This window comes from Heteronotia binoei, chromosome 4 (genome assembly GCF_032191835.1).
Source record: "Heteronotia binoei isolate CCM8104 ecotype False Entrance Well chromosome 4, APGP_CSIRO_Hbin_v1, whole genome shotgun sequence".
NCBI lineage: Eukaryota > Metazoa > Chordata > Lepidosauria > Squamata > Gekkonidae > Heteronotia > Heteronotia binoei.
Genome location: NC_083226.1, coordinates 123,291,124 through 123,303,733, shown reverse-complemented (window position 1 = coordinate 123,303,733; position 12,610 = coordinate 123,291,124). Strand labels below are relative to the sequence as shown.

General features: G+C 42.5%; 1 protein-coding gene across 3 annotated transcripts in view; it reads left to right on the top strand.

The window, feature by feature from the left end:
* The window catches only part of ADGRV1 (adhesion G protein-coupled receptor V1), a 556,327-nt gene that overhangs the window by 175,763 nt on the left and 367,954 nt on the right, over nt 1–12,610 (top strand). For all 3 annotated transcript variants that reach the window (XM_060235701.1, XM_060235702.1, XM_060235700.1), the window contains 4 exons: nt 2,033–2,179; nt 3,277–3,532; nt 5,551–5,753; nt 11,723–11,899. In XM_060235701.1, coding sequence (XP_060091684.1) covers nt 2,033–2,179; nt 3,277–3,532; nt 5,551–5,753; nt 11,723–11,899 — 783 coding nt within the window. The remainder of the gene's footprint in view (nt 1–2,032; nt 2,180–3,276; nt 3,533–5,550; nt 5,754–11,722; nt 11,900–12,610) is intronic.

The window sequence follows — 12,610 nt, the reverse complement described above, 5'->3', positions numbered from 1 at the left end:
TAATGCAGAAGTATCAGCTCCCAGCAACAATATTCCTCCGTTTACCAGCAATCTCCTTTGGATCCTTGGGACCTTGTTCAGTTCCGCAGGACCTGTAAAACAACCCTCTTCCGGTTAGCCTACACCTAGCTTGAGAATTTTAATGCAACCTGCCAGATCTCTGTATATATTGGAATATTTATTAATTTTTATGGTTTTATCTGTTTTATCTGTTTTAAAGTTATTCCCTTACATGTTTAAATATTGTTTAATTTATGTTGGATCTAATGTTGGAAGCCGCCCTGAGCCACTTGTGGGAAGGGCGGGATATAAATTCTAAATAAATAAAATAAATAAATAAGATCATTCACTAGAAACTGAAATTTCCTTCATAGAATTCATTCATTCTGCCCTGGTGAAGGGAGTTCTGACTCTTGAAAGCTTCTGCCCTGAAAATCTTGTCAGTCTCTAGGGTGCTACTAGATTGAAATCTAGCTGTCATTCTTCATCATAATTTGTTATGAATACGAGGTGAAATATTTGAGGTAGAAATTACATTTATCTGTGAAGGCAACATTTGTCAATTTGTTTCTCACATTTGTATGCCACTAAGAACTTGGGCACTCTATTTTATCTCCTTCCCAATTTATCTGCACTGGATGAATGTGAGTTGATAACTGAGGGAAAGTGATTAGTCCATGGACTGAGTGGGAATTTCAGGCTAGTATTAATCCTGCAGTCGCTGTTGCTCCGTCCCTGGGCTTCTGCTTTCATTGGATCAAGCGATCAATTCCCCACCAGTTGCTGCACAGGCACATTTTGACACGCAGCTCCCTCTAATTCTCCCTGTACCTTCCCAATCTTTTCGATGCACCTTTTAGAGATTGGGAGGGTACGGGGAGAATTGAAGGGAGCTGCAGGTCAAAATGTGCCCATGTAGCAACTGGAGGAGAATTGATTGCAGAAGCCTGGAGGTGGAGCAGCAGTGACTGCAGAATCGGTCTAGGTCTCTCCTGCCTAAACACAGCACTCTAGCTGGTGTTCCACATTGGCCTCAGAGAAGCTGTGAGAGTTTGGAATCTTGAAAGTAAGAGCAATTCTTTACATATGATTTGGAAACTCAAATATATGGGGGTTGTATCTAAACCATCTCATTCATAGTGTAGATAGCGCTTTGCTTGTGCAAGGTTGTTACTGTGACTTCTGAGAATGATCTGGATCTTCCTGTGCTACTTCCAGCACTCTTTCCTGAAAGTCACATGACCTTTCCAAGTAGTTGGGCTGGAGGGGAGGGGTTGCAGGGAGCTGCACAAGGAAGAAGAAGGTTAGAAATATCCAGGCCAGATCCATTAGGATTCAATCCATCAAAACCATTTTCTTCATGCTGATAAAATGTTTTTACATCTTTTAAAATACCTATTAAATTGAACACGTTAATATTAAGAACATAAGAACATAAGAGAAGCCATGTTAGATCAGGCCAATGGCCCATCCAGTCCAACATTCTGTGTCACACAGCGGCCAAATATATATATATATATATATATATATATATATATATATATATATATATACACACACACACACACACACTGTGGCTAATAGCCACTGATGGACCTCTGCTCCATATTTTTATCTAACCCCTTCTTGAAGGTGGCTATGCTTGTGGACGCCACCACCTCCTGTGGCAGTGAATTCCACATGTTAATCACCCTTTGGGTGAAGAAGTACTTCCTTTTATCCGTTTTAACCTGTCTGCTCAGCAATTTCATCGAATGCCCACGAGTTCTTGTATTGTGAGAAAGGGAGAAAAGTACTTCTTTCTCTACTTTCTCCATCCCATGCATTATCTTGTAAACTTCTATCATGTCACCCCTCAGTCGACGTTTCTCCAAGCTAAAGAGCCCTAAGCATTTCAACCTTTCTTCATAGGGAAGGTGTTCCAGCCCTTTAATCATTTTAGTTGCCCTTTTCTGAACTTTCTCTTTCTCCAATGCTATAATATTTCTGAACTTTCTCCAATGCTATAATAATATTGCATTTTTTTTTTTAGAATTCTTTATTTAAGCAATTTGAAGAAATGGAGCAAGACACTTTGATCACACTGAATATTGAACGCTTAATAGGTACCTACGGACGTGTTACAGTGCAGTGGGTAGCCAATGGGAGCATTAGTGATATATTTCCATCTTCAGGAGTGGTATGTGTTTTAAAAAAATGTTCATTGCAGAATGTTTTAATATATAACTAGTGTTATGTCCTAATTTTTAGTGTATCAGGGAATAAATTTATTGCTGGATTGTGGAGACAAGTGCTGAAAAACAGATTTACTAACAATGGGCTAATTTATACAAATTGTATTCTATGGAATTTTTATAGCATGGATGTTATGAAACCATCTATTTTACTCCCAGTGCAACTCTGGAGTAATTCTGCACAGGCTTGCACTACCAAATAATCAACTTTTCCCTTCTATGAAATTTAATTGCAGTATAAGCTTATAATTCCAGAGCTAGTAGAACTTATTTGTTGCACTGAAAAGCAAGAAGGTTAACTAGAGTTAAATAATCAGGTTAAAGGTTGCTAATATGGTTATCCACATGTTACAACAAAAGCTTACATTTTTTAAAACGGTAGACTATCTGAATTAATGATGAAGACTGTTTCATTCTTAAAGTGGGCCACATTGAACACGTTTACATAAGAACGTAAGAGATGCCATGTTGGATCAGGCCGATGGCCCATCCAGTCCAACACTCTTTCACACAGTGGCCAGAAAAACAGGTGCCATCAGGAGGTCCAACCAGTGGGGCCAGGACACTAGAAGCCCTCCCATTGTTGCCCCCCCAATCAAACTATATGTGATACTTAAAATGCACGTCTCATTTCCATTATTGCCTATTGATGTTACTTTTAGTGTTGTTAAACTATATTATCATTGTGTGGGAAGCCAGTCTTATTTCCTGACTGTAGGGTTGCTTTGTTTACTTAGTTATATGTTTTCTTAATTGCACAAAAAATAATTTAAATATACACAGTTCATTCGTGATGCATGAATTTGTGAGGTTTCTGAAATGAAATTAGTTATGCCACTGAGCCAACTTTAAGCACTTTCTCCTATGGGAAAGGTCAAACTCGTGCTCAAATCTTCCTCTTTGAAATCAGTGGAATTTTACGTACGTAAACTTGATTGGATTGCTTTGCTGTGCACTGTTAACTCTTAAAAATGTTGTGCTGCCCTGCCGCTTGCTTGAATTGTATTCTGTTTTGTATTGGTATTTTCTTTCCAATATTTAGATTACATTTTCAGAAGGCCAAGCTTTATCCACAATTACCCTAACAGTCCTTTCTGATGTAATTCCTGAAGTTGCAGAGAGGGTGATTATTACTCTCACCCAGGTCAGCACTGTGGGTGTTCAAGATCCCAAAAGAGGAGCTATCATTGACCCAAAAAGAGCAAAAGCTGTACTTACAATTTTGCCTAATGACTCACCTTATGGCATAGTAGGATGGCACATGGACTCTCTGTCTGTAAAAGTAGCAGAGCCTGAAGGTGAGTAAATTCTGTTGCCTTGTGAAATGGAAAATATATTCATGCAGATACTTCCAGGTCTCTTTTTGTGGACCTTAATGTAATTTAAATAAAATACTCTGAGATGTTGTGCAATGTCGGTGGATTCCGTATAAAGAGAAATTTTAGAATATGTGTTCACCCTTTATTGCTTTATTTATTTATTAAATTTATATCCCACCCTTCCCTAAGCTGGCTCAGGGCAGGTAACATCAAGTTTCTTAGACATTAAAAACCCATTAGTACATAAATATTAAAACAAATAAAATAATTAAATAATTAAAAGATGGCAAGATAAATATGACATTTCAGGATTCCCTCATCTCTCCCCCCCAAACTACTACAGTATGCATGCATTTTGTACTTGGGCACCGAAGAAGTGCCTCACTAAATATTTCATGGGGCACAGTTTAGCTGTATGCATGAGCCATCTGAGAGCAGTAGTATGGTGGTTAAGAGTGTTGAACTAGTATCTGGGAGATTTGGATTTGAATCCCTACTTGTGCCAAAGAAGCTCGCTGAGTGACCTTAAGCCAGTCACACTCTCTCTATCTAACCTACATCACAGGGTTATTATGAGGATGAAATGGAGAAGAGGATGGTGTAAACCACTTTGGGTCCCCACTGGGGAGAAAACTGAGGTGCAAATGAAATAAATAAATAAATCTGTTCATTGAATTTTAATTTTAGCTTGATGCACTTTGCTCATTCTTTAAATTTGGCTCTGATGCACTTCCATCTTAGATCAAGGTGGGTAGCTGTGTTTGTGTGTAGCAGTAGAAAAGCATAAGATTTTGTTAGTCTCTAAGGTGCCACTGGACTCTTACTTCTATTTCCACTTTAGTTATACGAATACAAATATATTGTGATTTCCAATTGTTTATGCATGAGGGTTTCAAACTTTTTTATTCTCTTATATGAAATATTGCTAGCACCTGGGTTACCTGTACAGTGATCCCTGATTAAAATCTTCCTCAGGATATGAACTCACTAGAGGCCTTAGACAAACTATTATTTTTTCAATCTCTATGTTCATCTACAATGTGGAAAACATAGTCTTGGTCTGCTGCTTTGAGGTTGTTGAGATAATGTGTGTGTGTGTGCACAAAGTGTTTGAAGAATCAAAAAATAGTATGTTAAATAATCAAATGTATTGGAGGATGTTTCTTATATAGTTTTAACAGTGATTTTTGAGTTATTTATTTGCATTATTTATATCCTGTCTTTTTGCTCTCAATAGGGCCGCCAAAGCAATTAACATATTAAACATGTATATAATAAATACTATTATAATCAATGAAAACAAACATATATTATTAAAACAATTAAAAACAAAATTAAAATACATCACAAAAGCATAAAAACAACAATAAAAACACAAGGCAGAAAAGTGGAATTGCAGAGAGAACAAATGAAACAAAAGTCTCCATCCTTTGGTGGAACATGGCAGCAGAAAGAGACAGACGAATTTCCCTGTGGAGAGAGTTATGGAGTTTTACTGCCATGACAGAAAATGTTCGCTCCTGGATTGCCTCCTGCCTAATTCAGAAAGCAAGGGGCATCTGAAGCAGACCTTGAAAAGTGAATGAAGGTTGCAGTCTTAAAGACACTTTCCTGATGATAAGCTTACTAAATAAAATCGATTTACTTACATGTAGAATTGCTTAGGAATTCACCTGAAATATGGTAAGGGGTGGCAGGGAAGATGGATGATCACTGTAAATCAAAAAGAAAGAATGCAACATTTGTTTAAAAGTATGTGCTTTAGATTACTAAATAATCTTGCACCTTACTAAATAATCCTCAAGCTCTTTCAAATTCTTAAGAGATTCATATAGCTTTGAAGTATTCTAAAATGCATTTAGCCTCACATTGTAGCCGAAGAGAACTCTGATTGTTCCAGGAATTCGATAACATGACAGAGTACACTGAAAAAGAAACTAAATCAAGAAACCATATATTGGATAGGTTTATTACAAATGTATTCTTCAATCTTTCAGGGAAACCAACGATGGTCACTTTACATATTCTCCGAGAACAAGGATTTGTTGGTGATATCAGTGTGCAGTTGATACCCAAACCTATTTTTTCACTCCCTTTTGTCAATCAAGCCTTGGAAAATGAGGACTATAGGTTAGATAGTAAAAATATTATTATGATGGAGAACATGACTATAGCTTCTGTCACTGTAACCATTCTGCCGGTGAGTATTTGATATAATATATTAAAGTTCCTAGCAACCCTATAATTGACTGGCTTATGAACAATACAGAATCTAGTTAGTGTGAATGACTGTGTAAAAAATGGGAAAGCTCTTCTTAGTTACAAATGTTATCAAAATATGTTTAGCCTAATGTGGCAGTGCTTTCCAAACACTAGAATTCAGACCAGTACCAAAAGCCCTGTCCAGAACCAGTAAGTCCAGAATGGTCTTCAGACAAGCAGTCATTCCTCTTAGTAGAAAATATTTATTTGCAGTGAAGAGAAAAGCATTTTTCTGTCCCTGAGCAATTTGGGAGAAAAGATCCAAACCCTTTCTCCTCTCCTTTTTGCATCTTCATGGTATGGCTGTTTTGCTAAGTGGGGGTTGGGTCAGATTCCCAACTGGTGCCACAACCAGCTGAAAGTTGGCTTCTGACTAACAGCCAGCTGCAAACTTTTCTGATACCTGTTCAAATTGCTTGATGCAGTCTGAACATGTCCCTGATTGCCTGACAGTGTTGAACAGGGTAAGTGTGACTGCCAAACAGAAACTCTGAGAAATTCATGGAATCTCTAATTAAAACATCATTTGCTCCCCAAGGACGGAATAAAGAGTCAGACACAGAGTATTGGTATAAAATTGGGCCACTTTATTTAATATTCTAATAAACAGCAAGGGTACCCCACCAGCGGCCTGGCCAGGGCTAGGGGTCACCGTGACCGCTCCCCTGCCATTAACGGGCGAGAGACCCAGCCCCTCAGCCGGAGCTGAGTGTTACTCAGCTCCCTCCAGGCAGGCCCAGCAGGGAGGCACGCACCAGAGGGGCCAAACCCAGACGCACGTCTTGCCAGAAAGGCACCCTCTAGCCGAGCCTCCTGGACAGTCTGCATTCTCAAAACCTGGGTCTTCAAACCCGAATGCTGATCATGCCAGACCCCAAACTGCCCAAAAGGGGGATGCTTCACAGTCCTCTCCTGTCACAGTCCACAGCCACATAGTGCCCTAAACCCCAAAAATCTGCTACTACTAAGGCCAAGGAACCAGCAGCATAAGACATGACCTGAAGCTCAACTTCGAGCCTCATGTCATCCCTCCAAAAAGAGACTCCATTAAAGGACTCCAAAAATTCCTGCCAAACCCTCAAATCATCCCTCATGCTGCAGGTGACCCTAGTTCTTTGCTGAGGCAAGCGTAACCCTGCCATAGCATCGCACAGCCTTTTAAAAAAAGCCCTCCCAGGAGCAACCACTCTGCAAGCAAAGTTGAGGTGCCCAACTAGCTGCTGCAACTCCAACAAAGTAACCTTCCTTTTAAGAAGAAAGGTAGAAAGGTAGCCCTGAACGCTACTATTTTCTGAAAAGGCACCCTAGACAAATGCGCAATAGTGTCAATCTCAATCCCAAAAAAGGTCAACTTCTGGGTCGAACCTTCAGTTTTCTCAGGTGCTAAAGGAAACCCAAGCTCCGCTGCCAGCTCAACAAAGCCAGACAGCAACTGCCCACAACGCCCAGTCCCCTCAGGACCCACAAAAGAATAGTCATCCAAATAATGAACAACATCCTGCAAACCCACTTTCTTCCGCACAGCCCATTCCAAAAATGTGCTGAAACGCTCGAAAGCCGAACATGACACAGAGCAGCCCATTGGCAATGCTCTATCCATGTAAAATTGACCCTCAAAAGAAAACCCTAGAAGTTCAAAATCATCGGGATGTACAGGTAAAAGGCAAAACGCAGACTTAATGTTGCATTTTGCCAATTCTGCTCCCACCCCGCAATGCCTCACCACGGCAATAGCCTGGTCAAAGCTGGTGTACCTAACAGAGCATAAGTGCTCTGGGATCCCATCATTCACGGACTTCCCCATAGGAAAAGACAAATGGTGAATCAAACAAAATTCACCAGGTGCCTTTTTAGGCACCACATCCAAAGGTGAGACTCTAAGAGTACTCACTGGAGGATGTGAAAAAGGACCCAGTATCCTTCCCTCAGCCAGCTCTTTTGCAATCTTGTCCCTAACGACCTGCTCCAAGCCCTGAACTGACTTACGGTTTCCTGACATAAACGGAACTCGAGGACCCTGAAAAGGGATCCTAAACCCAACTTTAAAACCTTCTAACAAATACAAACTATCAACCCTTCGAGGGTACCTCAACAGCCACTGCTCAAGAAGTCCTACCCTTATCGGGCTGGCCCCTTTCTTAGCTGGAAAGGCACCTCCGCTCCCGCCAGGCTTCTTTGTATTTTTACGCCCATGGGCTCTAGGGCAGTTGTCAAATGAGTGGGAACCACCACACATGGGGCACTCGTGCTTGAACTGGCACGCCTTCCTATTACATACCCCAAGGGATCCAAATTCCCAGCAAAGTATGCGGGGTTGAACCGCCTGCCCTGCTGCACCGCGGGGAGAGCCCGATGAACCAGCAGCGGATGTGGATGACCTACTCACCAAGTGACCACTATCAGAGCAATCACCCAGATTAGGCCTAGCCGGGGACATAACCTGCAGCCAAAGCTGCTGATGGAGCCGATCCCACTGAAGGGACGGATACAGGGCAGCCCTCATCCTTAATTCCTGGTCATATTGTAACCAGGCTGGTCCACTAAAGGCCGTATAGCCTTTATAAATTATGTCCAAATACTGGAACAGGGATGCTGCCCGCCATGGCTGCAACCTCGCAATCACCCCGGCATTAATACAGAACCCAGGAAGCCAATTAGCCCAGGTCCTGTCCACCTTCTGTTTTTTCAATTTTTCCTTCTCTTTCTCATCCAATTCTTCCTTGTCTTTTTTCTCAACCTCTTGAAAGAGAAGAGAAAAAATATCCACGTACTCCCCTTTTAATATTTTTTCCCTAGTAGCGAGAAGCAAGTGGTCTCCCAACGGCAAGGCAACCTCCTCAAACGGCAAAGCAGCAAAAGGCACCATCCCATATGTTGACGGTGCCCCCATAAAGGAACCAGCCATGCCAGGATGCCCCGCGCCTGGGTACACACTAGGAACGCCTTGCCCACATGGCCAAGCCCAATTCTGAAACGCGCCCAACGCCGAGGAGGCAGGCGCCCCCACGCTTGACATGGAAGCGCCCTGCCCGGCCGCCGAAGCAGGCCCCCATGCTCCCCATGGCCAAACCTGCCCAGGCCCAGCCTGTAAATTATCACCCGACCTACCTCCGAATCCAGCAGGAACCAATGGCAAACCGACCCCTGATGCTCCAGCCGCCATCAAACCCACATCCGGATCGCAAAGGCCAGTGTCCCTGCCAGGCACAACTCCACCAGACCTGCCCTCAAGAATAGATAGCCTGGTGAGAATACTCACCTGGTTACCCTTCTTAGATTGCCTCACACCATCCTCCCCACCTGGAGAAAGGATGCCCGCTGCCTGTTCCAATGCTCTCAATCTACAAGCAATATTGGAATCAACCACCATATCACCCTCCTCATCAGAAGGCGGTGGTGGCCTTTTCGCAGGAGCCTTGGGCGCCTTAGGCTCTGGCTTTTTTCCTTTGGGCTTGCCCGACCCTTTTCCAGCACAAGACCACAAAATGGCCTCCTGCAGCTGCACTCTAAAATGGCTTCCCCCTGGAAGAAGAAAGGGAACTCAAAATGGCCACAAAAGTCTCTACTGAACACCAATGTCTCCAGTAGGAGAAAAATGGGGGGGAGGGAAAGGCTCTCCAGAATGGTCACCTGCCAACCTCAAGGGCAATAATAAAAAACCCAGGTTGCCCCACAGGCCCACACCCTCAAAAATTAAAAGGGGAAAGACCAACCCCTGGGCTCCACAACCCCTGCCCCAGCAGACCCCAAACCCTAGGCAGACTCAGCCAACAAGAAGGACAATGCCACATCCTCCACTGCCTCCGATGCCGCTGCCAGCCCGCAGCACTGCAGCCGACGCCGATGCTCCAGCCGACGCTTCACCCGCCGCTGCCCGGTCAACTGCCCCAACAAACCCCGATGTCCAACCAAAAACAAAAGAAAAGCCTCAGCCGATCGTCTGCCAAGACGAAGGAGCCGACGAGGAGTGCAGATCTGTCAGATCCCGCCTTTTTCTCTGTGCGCCGAAACGGGCGCCCCCTGACTCTTCCCATCCAGGGAAGCAAGCTCTACTCATGCAGCCTAGCAGCTATGCTGCAGTCTGCAAGCATAAGATTTTCATCTCTGGTTTGGGTTGATTTTTCTTTCTTAGGTGTTTCTGTCTGTGTTTTTGAGTGGGCTTTATGTGTTCCTCTACTCCACCTTTTATTTACTTTAGTTTGCTTTAATTTTTGGTGCTGGTTTGATAACTATTTTTGTATTGTCATTAATGGATGTTTAATTGATTTTATTTTGATGTCTTAATGGCATTTGTTTTATTGTAATTTGCCTCGCAATCTTTTTGTCAGAAGGTGGGAAGAATTTTTTTAAACGTCTTGGTTGGATATGGCCTAAGATCACATGGTAGGTTTAGGTATAGCAATCATGCAGCTATTTTGGTGCATTAAGCCAGTAAAAAGAATGCCAAGCTAAGACTGGGGAGAATCAGAGAAGCACTCTGTCATGAAGTTCACTGAGTGACCTTGGGCCCAGTCACTCTCCTCTCACTTTCAGACTGACCTCATGGGGTTGTGGAAAATCAAGGCAGGGACAAACATGTACATTGTTCTGAGTTCCTTGGGGGAAGGGTCAGGTAGAAATGTAATAGACTGATGGATTAAGAAAAATATACAGAAGGAGTCTCCTGAGTTCATGGCATGAAGCCAGCTCAGCACAAAATACGAACAGGATCCAAGGACAATGTAAAAGGGTAAAGGGAAAAAAGGGACATTAGAGTAATCTTATCATGATGTCCAAGTGTTATAGGGGTAGAATGGAGATTATTACAATTCAGTATGTTTCCCTCATGTTATAGGGGTAGAATGGAGATTATTACAATTCAGTATGTTTCCCTCATGGAAAGCCTACTGTAAAGGATGGTAAGGGAGGTGTTTTTCAAGGAGGAATTAGTCTATTCTTATTGGCAAAGCAACAGTTCAGAAGTAACATTTTTTTCCAATAATTTTTTTTGGTCGTTTTGTTAGGTAGCAATACAAACATATGTTATTTAACAGCATTAACAAATACATACTTTTCCATGTCACTGGTGTCAGACTTATTTTTACAAGTAAATAACTGCATACATTTACCATAAACGAAGAGCTTCTATAACAGTAGGTATCTCAGATTTTTCTTGTAGGAATTCTAAAATTGGAAACCAGACAGTCACTATATCAGAATAGTAGTCAGAGTCCCTTAATGGTTTCGATTTGTCATTAAGTTTTGCTAGGATATATAAATTCCAGAGTTTATTATACCAGGTTTTTAAAGATGGAGTTTTGTAAATGTTGCATTTACTGGCTATTGTTGATCTAGCTGTTGATCTAGCTAGTAATAAGGTAATTCTGTCCTGTACAGCTTTGGGAGCTTTGGCAGAGGTAACATATAAACTGAATAACCGAAGAAGTTTAATATGCAGTAATCTCATACTTATTACACTATTAGATCATAGGGTCAGGCCATTTGCATTTAAGTAGGAAACTAAAAGTAATTTCATTTGTTTGTATGCCAGATTCATCATATTTCATAATGTACATTAGCCTACCAATATTGCTTGATCATAGTTTGAAGCACGGGAGGGTCCTCATTGGTCAAAAGTACCCTTATTATATTTTAGGTAACTTGTCCTAGATAGAGATGGGAAGAATACATTCATAAACCTGATTGGTTAATATACTGTATTTAGTGTTTTAGGGAGCAGTCCTAATCAGGTCTACTCAGAAACAAGTCAATTTTTTCCCATTCGGGCTTGCTCCTTGGAAAGTGTCTTCAGGAATACATGCATAGTTGATTCATATTTAAGCAATGCTCAATTGGTCTTTATAAACTACCTAAAATCATAATCTGAATTTGCAAAACCTTTTTAAAAAGCATATCCCCCCCCCATAGGATACAATTCCAGAATTTCAGGAAGGATTTGTAATCAATATTAGCAATGTGCAGTTGTTGGACTCTTTGCTCACTGGAGGACAGCCAAATGTGAAGAGAATTGGCTTAGAAATAGCTGAGATAATGATTGAAGAGAATGATGATCCCAGAGGAATATTTTATTTCAATGCTACCAAGGTGAGTGCAACCTGGAAAATGCTACTGCCCTGTATAGTGGTTACACTTTGTCCACAACATCTTAAACTGACTTCATTTGGAGACAGAATGTAGGTTTTGTTCTTGAGGGACCCGAGACAAGTTGTGCTAGCTAACTGTTAACCTCACCAAACAACGTTGGTGTGGTTAATAGCTGTATTTTAGCAGCAAATGGAAGGGACAATTCTTTATGCACGGTTGCCTTGCCTCTAAAGCAGCTGCAGCTCTGGAATAAACAGCGGTGGCCCAAGGGTGTGTGGTGCCTCAGATAGGCGCCCCTCTGCCCCTTTCACCCCCCCCCATAGTGCTGCAACCCCCTTGGGGGCATCCCCTCCTTCCCATCCCCTCCCCCTCTGCGCGAGCAGAGCACCATGCCTGGGCCCTGCCGGTTGCGGTGCGGATCTTATCTTCTGAAGGACCACTGGAGAAGGCTTGGTACTCGTCAGTTTCCAGGGGAGCCAAGCCTTCTCCAGCAGTCCTTTGGAAGATAAGATACATGTCGTGCTGCGGTCAGCAGGGCCCAGGCACAGCACGCTGTGACACAAAGGGAAGGGATCACATGGAAGGTGAAGGGAAGGGAAAGGAGTGGTGGTCGGTGGCAGTAGTGGGCGGGCACATGGTGGAGGAGGCAGGCAAACTAGACGCTTGCCTGGGGCACCAAGAGGGGGGGAAACCAATTCGGCACCCCTACCC